At 56.0% G+C, this 15061-nt stretch overlaps 1 protein-coding gene across 4 annotated transcripts in view; it reads left to right on the plus strand.

Annotated features, from left to right (window-relative positions):
* Nucleotides 1-15061, plus strand: part of Cyth4 (cytohesin 4) — a 26886-nt gene continuing 11825 nt past the window's right edge. Inside the window, exons 1-8 of one of the 4 annotated variants that reach the window (XM_052748280.1) lie at nt 1-135; nt 5785-5867; nt 7751-7815; nt 9004-9070; nt 10391-10509; nt 11450-11530; nt 12790-12902; nt 14429-14577. In XM_052748280.1, coding sequence (XP_052604240.1) covers nt 117-135; nt 5785-5867; nt 7751-7815; nt 9004-9070; nt 10391-10509; nt 11450-11530; nt 12790-12902; nt 14429-14577 — 696 coding nt within the window. In that variant the 5' untranslated portion in view covers nt 1-116. Of the gene's footprint in view, nt 136-316; nt 555-2390; nt 2410-5784; nt 5868-7750; nt 7816-9003; nt 9071-10390; nt 10510-11449; nt 11531-12789; nt 12903-14428; nt 14578-15061 lie in introns of those variants that run through there. The other 3 variants (XM_052748282.1, XM_052748281.1, XM_052748283.1) reach the window with 3 other exon arrangements.

Genomic DNA, 15061 nt, shown 5'->3' on the forward strand with positions numbered 1-15061 from the left:
AGGGTCTGGGCGGGGCGGGCAGGAAGGTGCGGTGACCAGCCCTGTCGGCCACCCACCAGAGCAGCAGCTGGGCTAGCAAGACAAACAGCTGGACCACCTTCCCCCAGGGCTTCAGAATGGACCTGTGTCGTGCAGGTAAGTGAATGGGGCCCAGCCATGGGCCTCAGCGTTTCCTCCTGCAGAACAGGGAAGCAGTGGGAGCCTTGAAGGGAGGGCCCTGGACGCCACAGAAGTAAAACTGGTTTGAACCAGTCCCAAACATCAAATCTTGTGTACAGAGGCAGGCACCAGGCTGGGCTACTGGTCCCAGGGTCTCACAGGGATCCGAGTGGCCGCTGACCTCCTGGGCCAGCTACGGGATGGACGGTGATGTAACAAGTGGGCTTAAGAACAAGACAGGACATGGACGAGGGAGGAAGGTATCGAGAGGCCTCCAGGGGACACAGCTTGAGTGCAGAGAGGATCCTTGGGAGTTCTGAGCAAGAGTATTCAGGCAGAGGGAAGAGCCTCCGTGAGGGCCCAGAGGCAGCTGGAAAGAATGACTTCTGATGAAGGTGAATACTGTTGGTGGTGACGTGGATCTGGATGGTGCAAGGGCCCTATAGCACTTTTTCTGCTCTTGGGTCTGGTGGCCTTTGAGGGGGCTGGGGACATTGTCTGAAGGAGTAACATGTACAGTGAGGCCCTGATGCGGTAGGTGTCATTCACTCAGTGGCCAGGGTGGTGGGTCTGAGGGACACAAAAAGGAGGCTGCCAAGCTGATACAGGAGGGACAAGCTGGTGTGGTTCTCCAGGGGCAGAGAGCAGGGCTGCGGAAGGAGCCATGTCCCTGTACCCTGAGCCTCAGAAAGTTGCCCTGGAGCTCTAGGCTCTGAGGGACAGTGGCAGCTATCTGAATCCCCAGGTCTATGTAACTCTGAAGTGGTCCAGACTGATGTCTTTCTCCAAATGAAACCTAACCCTGAGCAGCCTGGCCCCACCCACAGGCACCGGGCACCCCCAGAGGCTATGTATGCCTAGTGCTCGGGATCCCAGAAACCTGGAGACCCATCAGGCTCTTTCAACAGCCATTCATTTATGGACCAGACACAGGCAGGAGACTGTGAGGGATGTGATATAAGGGGAGGCTGGGGCTTCGGTCACCTTGCCCAAGGATCTCCTTAACCTAGACTCTCTCTGTCTCTCTGGGGGCTTGTGGGGGAGGGGAAGGTGAGTCCAGTCCCTCAGAGACTGAGTGACTAGGTTGAGGTTCAGGGCCACTGAGAAGGCAAAGGGTGACAGATGACAGGCGGGTCCCACCCCAGGTCACTCGGGGGCAAAGGGAAAGACAGAGTCCTTTACTCATTGGGGTCCTGACATCATGGGGTTACAGGACAGTCCACACCTGGTGTAGAGAAGGAAATTGAGACTCTCAGAAGTTAAGGGTGAGATCTGACTAGGCTCAGGTCATAGGTCAATAAACAACCTAGCAAGAAGAGCCTAAAAGAAGGGCCCACCTTAGGCAGGGGCTGCAGAAGGTGGGATGCACTTCAGGCCAGCCTAGGACAGACGGATGGACAAGGGCCAATCTGTGGAAGGTTTGGGGTCTCCACGGACTGGTTTGTCTTTCGGTTCCATTTATTCAGTCACTTTACAAACAGCTTCAAAACGCAGGGACTGAATGGGAGCAAACACTCCAGGGTGTTGGGTGGAAGGAAAGGGGACTGTGACCCACACCTGACCACACCCGCCTCTGGCACAAACGGGGACAGGTGGAGAGGGGGCTGGGACTTCCTGGAGGAGGCGGCTGGGAAGGGTCCCGCAGAAGTCCATGGTGGCGGGGGACTCCCCTCAGATTCACTGTCTGTGAATGGCTGGCCTTTGGTCCTCCTGGCCTGCCTCTGAGAATGTGGAAGTCTGTCCTGCAATGCTGGACTTCTTCCTTCAGCGGGCCTCAGTCTCCTTGGGACGTTTACGGATAGGGATGGTGACAAAGACTCTCCCAAGCTGTCCCCCCCCCCCAGCTCCTGCCATGGGCCTGGAAGGCAGGGCAGCAGGTCTGAAGCAGGTCACCCTCTGAAGGTGAGCCCTGAGCACAAGAAAGCTCGGCCTGATGAAGGCCAGCGGTGGACAGAAGGAGGAGGGTGGGCTAAAACCAGGGGCCTGGGGGGGGGGAGGAAGTTGCACTCGTGGGCCCCACTTGCTACCCTGTCTCCCTAATGTCCCTCAGGAGAACCCTCCCTGTATGCCCAGCGGTACCCCCTCCACCGAGAAAGGGGAAGTGGAGCCAGCTGTCCTGGAAGCAGGGCGGCAGGCACTAAAAATAAGATGGAAAAGAGGAAGGGCAAGGGGGAAGTGGTGAGGAGCGGGGGCGGGGGCTCCAGGGCACTAGGCACGGGGCACTCACTGGCCGAGACTGGAGCACAGAAGGTAGAGGGGCAGGAGTGAAGGGTGACGGGAGACTGGGGAGTACAGAAGGTAGAGCGGGCAGGGGTGAAGGGTGACGGGAGGCTGGGAGCACAGAAGGTAGAGCGGGCAGGGGTGAAGGGTGACGGGAGGCTGGGCAGCACAGAAGGTAGAGCGGGCAGGGGTGAAGGGTGACGGGAGGCTGGGGAGGCTGGGATGCTCATGCTATGGTGGTATGCCTGTATGTTTCCAGTGTTTAAACTGCTTCAAATCAGGCCCTCCCAGGACCCTAACCAGTGCCTGAACCCCACGCTTGGTGGGTCCCGTCAGAGGTGGCCGCTGCCTGGCAGTGTCTGCATCGGCCTCTGATCTTAGATCCTTAGATCTGGAACGGACAGGGGGGTGAGGGGGAACCTCTGCTTTTTGACAAGCAGCTTGACGAACAGTCGGAGGGTCCTTGTGGCCCCCACGACCTGTGGAGATCATGGCCTGCTGTCTTTGGCGTTCAGATGTACGTGTACAGCCGAAACCCACTGACGTCAGGGCTTGGGGAGAAGGGGACAGTTTCCTCTGAGGGTCCCTGAATACTTGGCCGCCGCAGAGCCTGAGGACAGCTGAGCAGGGGAAGGTTCAGGCCACACCTCACTGCCCCTACACTGTCCACTCCCCTAGGAACCCTATTTTCTTGTATCTATTTCCAGCCACCCCTGTGCCTCAGTTTCCCCAGATGTCCACTGACTTGTAGGACAAAAGGAGGTCCTGCTGCTGGCAGCTTCCTCCTCTTCACACTGTTGTGGTTGGCACAGGGTTGGAACACCCGGGCTTGTGGGGTTCACAAGGTTACAGAAGGGTTGTAGGCTCCGGCCCCAGGTGGGTGGAGTGTGAATCCCAGCTCCACCACCATCCAGCTGTGCTGGCTGAGGGAGGTCATCGAACCTCTCTGAACCCCAAGAGTATCACATATAGAAGGAAGTTAGAAATCCCTTTTTCAAAGCAGTGGGGATTGAGAGACAGAAGAAGGGCACACAGTGGGTCCTCAGCAGAGGAGGAGGCGTCGGGAGCACTCAGGGCTGGCACACACAGGGAGGCAGGGTGGCACTGGAAAGCCCAGCTTCCACCGTGGTAGTTGGATGACGATCGGGGCCATGAAAATGGAAGAGTGACAGGACCTGGTGATGGCTGGCGGGGTCTAAGGGTTGGAGGGAGGTGGCGTCAAGGTGCTTGGGGTCAGGGTGCCACCCCTAGGGCTTAGGAAGAGGTTGAGTGGAGGGGAATTCCCAGAGTTGTTTGGGACCCAGGTGGGGCTTGCCAGCCAGCCAGTCTGGGTTTGGTGAGAGACGCTGTCTCAACGAAGAAAGATAGATAGTGATAGAAGAACATGCATAGTGTCAGCCTCTGTTCTCTACATAGGTGAACATGCATGCTCATTCACTCTCACAATACACACATGCATGTGCGCGCGCACACGCATGTACACACACACACACACACACACACACACACACACACACACACACACACCAGGAATCTCATACTGCCTCTTCCCAGCTGTGCGACCTGGGATATGTCACCTCATTTTCCTGAGTCCCTGTGTCTTAGACTGAAAACAATCCCTATTAAAAAGAAATCACAAGGACTAAATGACTTGGTTTCCTCGGGTGTTTGGGGGCTTGGACTTCAATGAGACTTGTGTCTCAGCCCTTTCTGGCCCGCCTTGAACAAGACCTCTAGCCTGGCCGGGACAAAAAGAAAGTCCCATTGAGCCACCAGGACAGCACTCCTGCTTAAGGAGCCTGCAACCAGCTGCATGCGTAATGGGGAGGGGCAACAAGTGTCCTGGAGGGGCCAACCAAGCAGGGGACCTTCTCCGCTGCACCTCCCCATGAGGCTGCTCCGTTCTCCAGCAGGCCTTGGTGGTGACAAGTGCGGGGGGGGGGACGACAAGCAGGTCCCACTGCACACAGCCTTTGCTGGGAAAGAAGCCCTTTGGTTTTCATGTGGTCCCATGGTGGTGAAAGCCCTCAGGTAAAGGAGCAGAGCCACCCATGTCTACATGAACTTCTGCAGACTCCAGCCAACATGAATAGCTGGGCCAGGATGGGGCTCAGTGGTCGAGAATCTGTTTGGCATGTTCAAAGCCTTGCGTTCTATCCTTAGCAATACAAAAATAAAAATAAAAATAAAAAAGGACTGGCTAGTCTTTGCGAAAGCAAACGTTCAGGTCCATGGACCTGCCAGAGAAATCGTGGCTCAGTGCCAGTGCCTGCAGCTGGCTGGTTGGACATTCATGAGTGGTAGTCAAGGGACCCAGAAAGGAGTTCAGCTTCTCGCCACACCATGCGGCCACTTCCTTCACCGTGACAGAGCTAAGGTGGCCCAGTAGGAAGCTGGTGACCAGGTCATTAGCGGTGCTGTTTTCACACTCTTCCTGCATGCCTGCCTGCTGGTGACCCCTGTAACTCTGTGCTCACTCTCCTCCTTAAAGCCACCCATGTCTCCTCCCAACCTGTGCCCACCATCTTTCCACTGTCCTTTTTCTTGGCCTTGGCCTCAGCTAGTCACTACTGCCAGGAACTCAGGGGCACCCTCTCTTCCTGAACCACAGGAAGTGGTGAGCCAGGTACCCTGGCCGAGATCTTCAGTGTGGTCTTTCTGGGAAGGTCTGGAGTTCCTTAGCTGCCCACATTGTTGGCCATAGTTGGTTGTTTGCTTTTGCTCTTTTTTTTTTTTTTTTTTGAGACTGTGTCTCACCCTATAACCCAGGCTGGCCTCAAACTTGTAATCCTCCTGCCTCAACCTCCCAAATGTTATGATTACAAGTGTGAGCTGCCATGCCTGGCTCTGTGTGAGTGAGCATTGTCTGGTGGGGGAGTCAGAGCCACACTAGCTCTAGCACCATGGGTCTCACTTTGTTTTGGGGGCCAGTGGGATGGCACAAGATTGGAAGCCTGTCCAATCCAGGGTCCCAGCAGACGTAGTGGCTTCACCCCTGTGCAATCTTAGCCAGTTTTACTTCTCTTTTCTGAACCACAGTGTCTGAGAGCAGAGACTAATGTTCACCGCCCATTCTGTTTCCCCTTCTTACAAAGTCAGGACAACAGGATAATCTTAGTAAAGTTCATTTGCCAGCCTCCCTTGCAGCTAGGTGTGGCCAGGTGACCCCACAAAAGCCACAGGAAATCTCTCTCCAGGGAACAAAAGGAATTACGATGGAGAAGTGGGGCTACCCTGGACAGGGATGTCCAAGAATGCCTCTCAGTGGTGGTAGCATTCAGTCAGGCCCCAGGGGTAACTGCAAGTGACTCACTGCCTCCAGCACCGTGGTTCTCACTTTGTTTCAGGGGCCTCCCCGGGAGGAGCCCTGTAATACAGAACCAAGCAATCTTCCTCTCTCTCCAGATCCAGCTGAGCTCAGCAGTGGGGAGGCCAAGGAGCTACAGCAGATCAAATGGCACCGGAAGCAATTACTGGAGGACATCCAGGTATGTGGACACACATGTTCACATTCATAGACTCACACACACTCACATGCAATATAGACTTATACATGTTCACACTCAGACCCACATCTTCACACTCACAGACCTATATATGCTCTCTCTCTCTCTCTCTCTCTCTCTCTCTCTCACACACACACACACACATTTATAAACCCAAACATGCTCATACTCACAGACCCATACACACTCATACTAATCACCAAACTAAACACACTCACAAGCCACTAAACACTATCATATTGCCTACTCTCCTGACCAAATGCTCAGAAAGCCAGCCAGACCTTGTCTTCTCCCCCACTCAAAGGCCCAGGCACCAGTCCCCAATTCCACCCCCAAGACCCAGACATCAGCCCCCTTGCCCACCAGTCCCAGACCACTGACTCTTCTCATCTCAACCCCAGGTCCCAGAGTCCCTCACCCTAGCTCCAGACCCCAGCCTTACTCTCACCTTTGGACAAGGTCACTCCCACCCTGGGCTCAGCTCTTGTGAGTTTACCAGTTTCTTAAGATGATCACTCCCACGATTATCAGGGACCTTCAGATTCCTCAACCATGCCTTGCTCAGTCCATCCTCTGGGCCTTTGCATACACTCCTACCTCCACCTGGGGTCCCCCCTCCCAGTTCTCACATTCCTGCTCTTCTCCTTCCCAGACAAGGTTCTACCTCCTCCTCCTCCAGGCCGCCTGCCACCTAGACACACATGCACACTTGATTCCACACCAAAGCACCCACTCTGCTAGTATCTTAGTGAGCACGTGCATGTGTCAGGCTCTTTCTCTGCCACTGCTGTGGTCACTTGCTGCAAAGTTACTTCCTTCGCCCCTTAGCCACCCGCTCGTGATCCCAACGTCCCCAAACTCGAACTCCATGAAAACAGAGCCTGGGCCTTGCTCGCCACTGGATCCCAGTGCCATAGCTGTAGCATATAGGTACTCATTAGCACTAGTGAGTGTGCCCCCATTAAACCTGTGGGTGGAAGCCAGGCCAAGATCCCTGGGAACAGGATCTCTGTGACCCCGGAGCAAGGGGTACTGTGCCAGTTCTGATTTCCAGGAAGAGCCCAGGAGTACCACATCCCAGCACCCCTCATCTTGGGGAGAGGGTGGGTGCCTCTTGGGCCACTTGCCCTGTTCATCTACTGCCTGCAGGGGGTACCAGGACATCGGCCCTCCTAGCAGTCCAGCAAATGTTGGTTGGTGGGCAAACTGGGGGCCTTCTCCGCACTGGGCAGTCCCTGGAGTCAGGCTGAGGCAGGCTGGGGTGGAATTGAGAGCAGCGCAGGCCTGGAGTCAGCACAGCAGACATGTGGTTGCTTGATCGGCCATGGCCATTTCCTCTTCCCTTTGATCCATGGAAATGCACAGCTTCTGAGAGGCCTGTGCTGCCCAGGCCCTGAGGTACCCATAGCACCCGGCATGTGACAGGCACTTACTGACAAGTGACAGAGAAGATGTGATGCCAGACAGGAAGTGTGTGATCTGTTCCCTAGGTGGCCATAGAGAGCCACGGAGGGATTCTGAAGGAGGGAGAGCCGTGCCATGCTTCTGTGGGAAGCTGCCAGCCAGGTCGAGCGAGGGGTTGTTGGTGGACATAGAGGGTAGTGGCTGGCAGTGTGGGAAGAGAGAGCAAGCTGGAAATAGGGTCAGGTGTGGGCATAGGGACTCCCACCCCTGAGGCAAGGGCCCGTGGAAGGACAAGGGCACACAGGGGCACTGAGCACCTGCTCTGAGGGTAAAAAGGCATGGGAAGGAAAGGGTCTGAGAAGGCTGAGGGAAGCGCACAGGGAGCGGCCCGAACCACAGGCTGAGTGGGGGCTGTGGGGACATCCTGACCTCCAGGCTGACCGTTGAATGTGTATCCACAGAAGCTGAAGGATGAAATTGCAGACGTGTTTGCCCAAATCGACTGCTTTGAGAACACCGAGGAGAGGTGAGGGGCCTGGCCTCTGGGAAGACAATTCCTGGGTACATCTCACTCCCCCTGTGCCACGGGTGGTGGGAGGACCCAAGGAGACACCACAGCCCCATCCAGACTGTGCGGACCACTCCCCACTGACTCTCAAGCGACCCCCATTCTCTCCCCCTCCACCCCACCTCCCCACACAACCACCCTGGTCAGGGGCAGCTGGAACCAGATGAGCAAAGAAACTTCCCCTGCATGAGGGTGAAGTAACTATGGTAACTGGGGATCAGAAGCCTGGCCTGGAGTAGGCCCCACTGGCCCACCTCATCCCACATCCATCATCCCTCACACAGGAAGGGTCCTGCTGATTCTTTGCCTAGGTCAGGGCCTTCTCTCTGGGCCTCAATTTCCCCATTCGTATAAGGAGAAGGTTAGGTTCTCACACAACCTCCTAGACCACAGCCTCTCCACACTGTAAAAGTTACTTCCTTTGCCCCTTAGCCACCCACTCGTGATCCCAACGTCCCCAAACTCGAACTCCATGAAAACAAAACGACATTCCGGCTACAAACTGGAAAAAAAAAATCTCAGTGTTTTAAGTAAATTTGCCTTTGTGTTGAGTGGCATTCATAGCTCGCCTGGGCCAAATGCAGCCAGGTGTGGCCAGTAGGCTGGACGTGCTTGCTAGGACTCTAGGGCACAGAACTACAGATCTACGCACGGTGTGCAGGTTGCCGGCCCCACCTCCAGGACCTCTGCCTCTCCAGCATCTTTTGTGCATGCACACCCATGCATGCACATGAACATACACTTACCCTGGGTGAGGGCTGCAGGGGGTTCTTGCAGAGAAGGAAACTCAGGCCTGGGAGGGATGAAGGGACTCACCTCTAGTGGCCTGGCCCAAGAGTGTAGCAAGACTTATGCTCAGGAGTAGCCTACCTTCTCGCCGGCCCCATTATGTCCCAGCGTTCTGCATCCTCCCCGGTGAGCTCTGCTGGGCTCCTGCGGGGGCTCAGAGTTCAGTGCTCGGCTTGCAGCCCCGCCCCTCGGCACCTCCCACCCCGTTCTTGCTTTCCCAGGTGGTCCAGACCACAGGGGCTGGGGATTCATGTGGAGTTCCCAAGGCATGTTGACTCTCCTGAGGAGGGCCCCCTGAGGGCTTGTGGGGGACAGTGGCATCCGGAGCCACCATGTTGATATGCCCCCTGTTCACAGCCGGATGGCGCAGAAAGAGAAGGAGATGTGTATCGGGCGGAAGAAATTCAACATGGACCCTGCCAAGGTACATATCCAGGGGAGGGGACATGGATCCCACCAAAGTGGGCATCTGGGTGGCCACAGGAGGGGGGCATGGGCCTCTTCAAGGTGCACAGCTGAGCTAAGGGAGGAGGCTGCCTTCTGGGTACCTTTGTAGCTGATCCCACAACCCACCCAACGGAGGAGCAAGCTGAGACCCCTCAGGGCCAATCCTTTGGTTCCCAGCTGGGCCTGGCCTTTGTCCACTCCACAGCAGTGCAGCCCAAAGATGGGAGGCTGTGAAGCCCCCTCCCCCATTCCCTTTCTTCCCTGGCCCTATGCCCTCCTCTGGAACAGGGTTGGGGCAGTGAGGCCCTTAGACAGTCAATTCTGTCCCTAGCATGTCTTCCAAGCCCAGGCTGCAGAAACCCATTCTGAAGCTTGGTTGCCCATGACCTCAGAGCCAGCCTGCAGCCCTTCACTCTGCCAGGTGGCCACAGGCTCCCTCTGCAGCAGGGGCAGCCACAGGAGGAAGCCACACACTGTGCTAGGGCAAGGGTCCAGGCGGCCACAGAGAATGTCGAGCTCTGGCTGAGACTGCCTCGGCTGCATGTGTTCACTTGTCATAGCCACAGATCCAGGACCACGGCTCCACTTACCTCCCCTCAAACAAACGTGCACATATGTCCCCGGCTCTGGCCGCAGGATGCCCCGCATCCTCAGCCTTCCATCTAAGAGCAGCAGGGACACAAGAACCCAGAACACCAGAGACCAGTCCATGACCCCCACACATCAGAGGGGCGATTCTTTGTGCCTGGGTCGCAATGAGAGGGGGTCATGAGCCTATGAAATGAGCAAAGCCAGCTTCAGGGTGACAGGAGGTGGTGGTTTGCCCTCCCACCTCCTGGAGAAGGAGAGTGAAGGTCATCGCCATGGAAGCTGGCCACCTCCCAGGTGGGGTCTGTACAGTCTCCTCCCCTTTTGATTTTGCTGGTTTGTGCGACTTTCACACAATGGGCCTAGATTGCTAGTGTGATGAAATGAAACTATTGGAAATAATAAGAGTTTGGAGGGAACAAAAGGAGAGGCCGAATCACCAAGTCTTAGCACTGTGACTCCCAGCAGCCACGGGAGGGTGCGGTCTATGCATGCCAGACTGGAGAGACCCCGCCATGAACATACTTCACTTAGCGCTTCTCTTAGCATACCTCCAGACACAGGGGGCTCACCACCTCCCAAAGGCAGCTCGAGGGCACTGTCCCAGAACAGGCTGTGCGGAGTCCAAACACCAGCCCCCCCCTCCCCTCCTCCCCGACCAGGGGCCTATGCTATGGGGGCTGCACATGGGGCTCTGTGTCACCTCCAGGGCATCCAGTATCTCATTGAGCACAAGCTGCTGACCTCTGATGTCCAGGACATCGCCCAGTTCCTGTACAAGGGTGACGGCCTCAACAAGACGGCCATTGGCACCTACTTGGGGGAAAAGTAAGAGGACCCCAGACAGGGAGCGGGAAGCGGGGGGTGTGGGGGTGGAGGTGTCACTCAGGGTGCTTGGAAAGCCATCATGCTTGGGATTTGAGCCCTGACTCTCAGGCTGGCATATTCATTCATTCATCCACTCACTCACTCACTCATTCATTCAATTCATTCATTCATTCACTCATTCATTCAATATGTTGTTTGTATCTACTGTGCTCTGAGATCTCTTCCAAATGCTAGCTGTATAAGACAAGACGGTCAAACTCCTGTCTTCAGGGACTGGTGCTTTCTGCCCGGGACAGGGACAGAAATGAGCTCTGTCTGGTACACAGAAAGCAGCAGAAAGCAGGCCAAAGAGCACAGGGCTCTGAGCTGGGGCTCTGGTTTCAGTTCATGTGGAAGTGGGGGCAGTGCCCACTGGAGGGTTCCAGGCAGTGAGAACAGTCAATGCCAAAGGCCCGAAGGCAGAAGCAGCTCAACTCACAGCAGGTTGAAGAGAATGAAGGACCGTGAGGGAGGAAAGGGAGGAAGGGGGCGAGGCAGGGGGATCCGTGGAGGCTCTAGACAGGAGTGTCTGACTGGTGGAAGGGACAGGCCACAGCTGAGGAGTCTCAGTGAGTCACCCGCCCTTCTCCCACACTTTCTGAGTGAGGCGGCACACAAACCCCTGACCTGAGAGCCGGGGAGGAGGAGGAAACAGACAGCCCTGCTTCTCCTGCGGCTGATGAGGAAACTGGAGTGTGGGGGTGTCCGGGGCTTGAGTAGGGTCACCAGGCAGGAAGTGACCAAGGGAAAACTTGACTCAGGGGCCCAAGAGGTCCAAACCCAGAGCTTACCGCCCAGGGCTGGGGTGTATGTGTGGTGTGTGTGTGTGTGTGTGTGTGTGTGTGTGTGTGTGTGTGTGTGCAAGTTACCAAGTATCCCCCCTTCCCCTGTCCCTCTCCAGGGACCCCATCAACTTGCAGGTCCTACAGGCCTTTGTGGACTGCCATGAGTTTGCCAACCTCAACCTCGTTCAGGCCCTCAGGTGAGTGGTCCAGGCAGGAGACATGGTGGCCGTGGGGGTGGGGATCCAACCCAGGGCTGCATGCAGAGCAGGAAGCTTGAGCTGGGAGAGCACAGCCCTGCAGAGCTGAGGCAGGAGAATCCCAGGCTTGGAAGCCTGCAGCTGCCTCTCATTGCTCCACCACCATTATTAAGGCCTGAGATATTTGCAATCGCCCTTCCTCTGGGCCGTCTGGGGACTCTAGTGCTGTGTGCTAGCACTTTCTAGACAAGCGCGTGTGCACTTTATCCCCGCGTCCAGCTCCATGTAGAACATGGCTGCTATCGCTTATGATGGCCTGATTCCAATACTGGTCACTATGTGTGTTTTCACATTCATGGGCACAGCGCGGTGCCCGAGTCAGCAGCACGTGCCCCCGAACCATAATGTCCTCTCCAGACCCTAGCTTTGCCATTCATTCCCCATGTGACCCAGGGCAAGGCACAAATAAGAAACCTAGGGGTTGAGGATTTAGCTCAGTGGTAGAGCACTTGCCTAGCAAGCGCAAGGCCCTGGGTTCAGTCCTCAGCTCCGGGGGTTAGGGGGGGATGGAACCTCAATGCTGGGTGTGGTGCTTCACACACATAATCATGACACTTGGGCAGGAAGATTGCTGTGAGCTCCAGCCAGCTTGGAATACGTAGTAGGTTCCAGGCTAACCTGGGCTACTCCCTCTTAAAAAAGAAAGAAAGAAAGTAAAGGAAGGAAGGTTCCCCGAGCCAAATCAGCACCAAATCCAGAAGGCAGAAGGACTAAACAAGGAAAGACTTGTAACCAGCCATAGCTGGTCACTCCCATGTGTCATCTCTAAGTCTTAGTAAAACTTCATGTCGCTTAGGGAGTCTTAAAGCTGCTGCTGGAAGACTGCTCCCAAGAGAGGCATTTGAGCTGGGCTTTGAAGGATGAGTAGGAGTTTGCAAGGCAGAGGAGGAAGAGGTCACTGCCATCCATCCAGGGAGTATGGACTTCCTGGGGGAAGAGCCTAGGAATCACTCATCTCCAGTCATTCATTCATTTATTCCTTTACTCATTCAATAAGCTGTTGCTGAGCAGGTTTTAAGTGACCTGTGGCGACAAGAAAGCTTGGCTGACACCAAGTCACACTCTGTCCCATTCATTCAGAAGGACAGAGGCAGAGCACCCCATGTTGGGGGCCTAGAGGAGGTCAGAGTTCTCATTCTCAGTGGCAGGTGCCACTGAGGGCCCCACCTGACTCCCTGACCATGGCCCTGTCCCCCTAGGCAATTCCTGTGGAGCTTCCGGCTGCCTGGTGAGGCCCAGAAGATTGACCGCATGATGGAGGCCTTTGCTGCTCGCTACTGCCTCTGTAACCCAGGTGTCTTCCGGTCCACAGGTGACAAGCTCCTCACACTCCATGCCTGTCTGGAGCATGGTCCTGGGGGGAAGGGGCAGGGAAAATCGGTGCAGCGTGCGGCAGTGTGGAATACAGGAAGGCTTCTGGGAGGAAACATGGTCTAGCGAGGTTTTCAAGAGTAACTAGGAGTTCTCTAGGAAGTTACAAGGGGAGATGCTTTAATGTCTCACTTAAAGACCCCAGTGCATCCTTGGAAGGGCAGATTTGGGGCAAGGGGCATGGCGGTGATCCACAGGCGCAGTCTCCCATACCTCCATCTCCAAGGGACACTAAATATTGAAATAGGGACAGGATGGGGGCCACCATGCCCCACCTACCATGCCTCTTCTTTGGCTCAAGAGTTACCACACAGCAATAGCCAAGCGTGTGAGGGGGTTCCCGTGTTCCCGGCACTTCATACGCAATGCGCCTTTGGACCTTCTTGTCAGGGTCATTAAATCCCAACATCACTCCCTAAGCTCAGCAGCAGATTGTCCCTGGTGAAGCAAGAGCCAGAGTCCGACGGGAAGCCACTTGTCCCAGGGCAGACTGCTCCCTCTCTGCTGTGCGGAGGACAGCAGAGAGCTTTTGCCACACTTGGCCACGACCTAAGAACCGGCATTTGCTTGCCTGCAGGTTTCACACACCTAAACACTCGATGAGGGCAGGACATCAGTTCCTCTTGGTCGCCTGCGACTTCCAGGGGTGGTGGCACACACCTATAAAATCAGCATTAGGGAGGCTGAGGCAGGAGGATTGCTGCCAGTTCAAGTCTTAGCCTGGGTTTCAAGTGAGACCCTGTGTCAGGCAGTCCAGTCAGTCAGGCTAGGTTGAATGGAAGGCATTTTAATCAGCCAATCAGTTTGTCACTGCGTGACCTGGAGCACGTGACTCAACCTCCTTGTGCCTCCGTGTCTCATCTTTAAGATGGAGGTGTAGCCACCGCACCTGTCTCCCAGGATAGGCCTGGAGGTGCGAGAGCTGAGCACAGGACGGGGCCACTGCTGTGGAAAGGAGAATCATCACCGCTTCCTATAATATCAGCTTTCGAGAGTCACGTGGGCAGGCTGAAGGTCAGGGCATTGGAACTGCCCCCTCAGGTTCTGGATCCTCAGAAGACCCCGAATGGCAGCCACACCCCCAAGCCTGCACACACGCACGTCTGCACAATGCAGCAGACTGCTGGCAACGAGACCCACCAGGCAGCTTAGAACAAGCCACTAACTAACGGGGCGGCTGACAATGAGCTCCCGTTCCCAGGAGGCAGAGAACAGAGTGGGCGGGCCTGGAAGGGCTGCAGCTGATGGCAAGCAGGATCTGAAAGGGAAGGAGGGCAGAGCCGCAGGGGGCAGAGCTGCGGAAGCTGCAGCTGAAGTTTGCCGGAGTGGCAGGAGAGGCTGGGCCTTGAACGTCTGCCGCCACGCTCAGCCAGGGGCGGGGCGGACCTTCAGGGCCTTGCTAGGACTGGGACAGAGGAGGGGGACAGTGACCTGGGCCAGGACTGTGACCAGTGCCAGTTTCCACAGACACCTGCTACGTCCTGTCCTTCTCCGTCATCATGCTCAACACCGGCCTACACAACCCCAACGTCCGGGACAGACCGCCCTTCGAGCGCTTCGTGTCCATGAATCGCGGTATCAACAATGGCAGTGACCTGCCTGAGGAGCAGCTGAGGGTGAGAACATAGTATCTTACTGGTCCTCTGGGAGTCCCATCCCGGGTGCGAGGGTCCGCCAGGCTAGTCACTGCTGTGAGGTGGCCTCCTCAACATGACCTCATCTCGACAAGGATGGCTGCAGGTGGACCCCAGGAAGTCCTTCAGATTTAGATTTTGGGGAACCCTGGCCAGCCGTTATTTACACTTCCCCCGAATAATACTTGAGGCTGGGAGTGTGGCTCAAAGGCATATGCACAGGCCATAGGATCCATCCTGAGCCCCCCAGGAAAAGAGGACAGTGCCTCCTAAGCACAGAATCCCAGCTTCTCTGTAACTCAGGGGAAAATGCTTGGCTATGGTCCTCAGAGGGAGAAAGCCAGTCTCCCAAAAGTCCCCACTAGCTCTACAGCAAGGCTAGTCCCAAGTCTCTTGTCCCCGTATCCCAACACCCCATTCCCACTACACTGCACCAGTGTTCTGGGCATAGGGACCCAGGGATGAC

The sequence above is a fragment of the Peromyscus californicus genome, unplaced genomic scaffold (genome assembly GCF_007827085.1).
Source record: "Peromyscus californicus insignis strain IS unplaced genomic scaffold, ASM782708v3 Scaffold_20__1_contigs__length_68692818, whole genome shotgun sequence".
Taxonomy (NCBI): domain Eukaryota; kingdom Metazoa; phylum Chordata; class Mammalia; order Rodentia; family Cricetidae; genus Peromyscus; species Peromyscus californicus.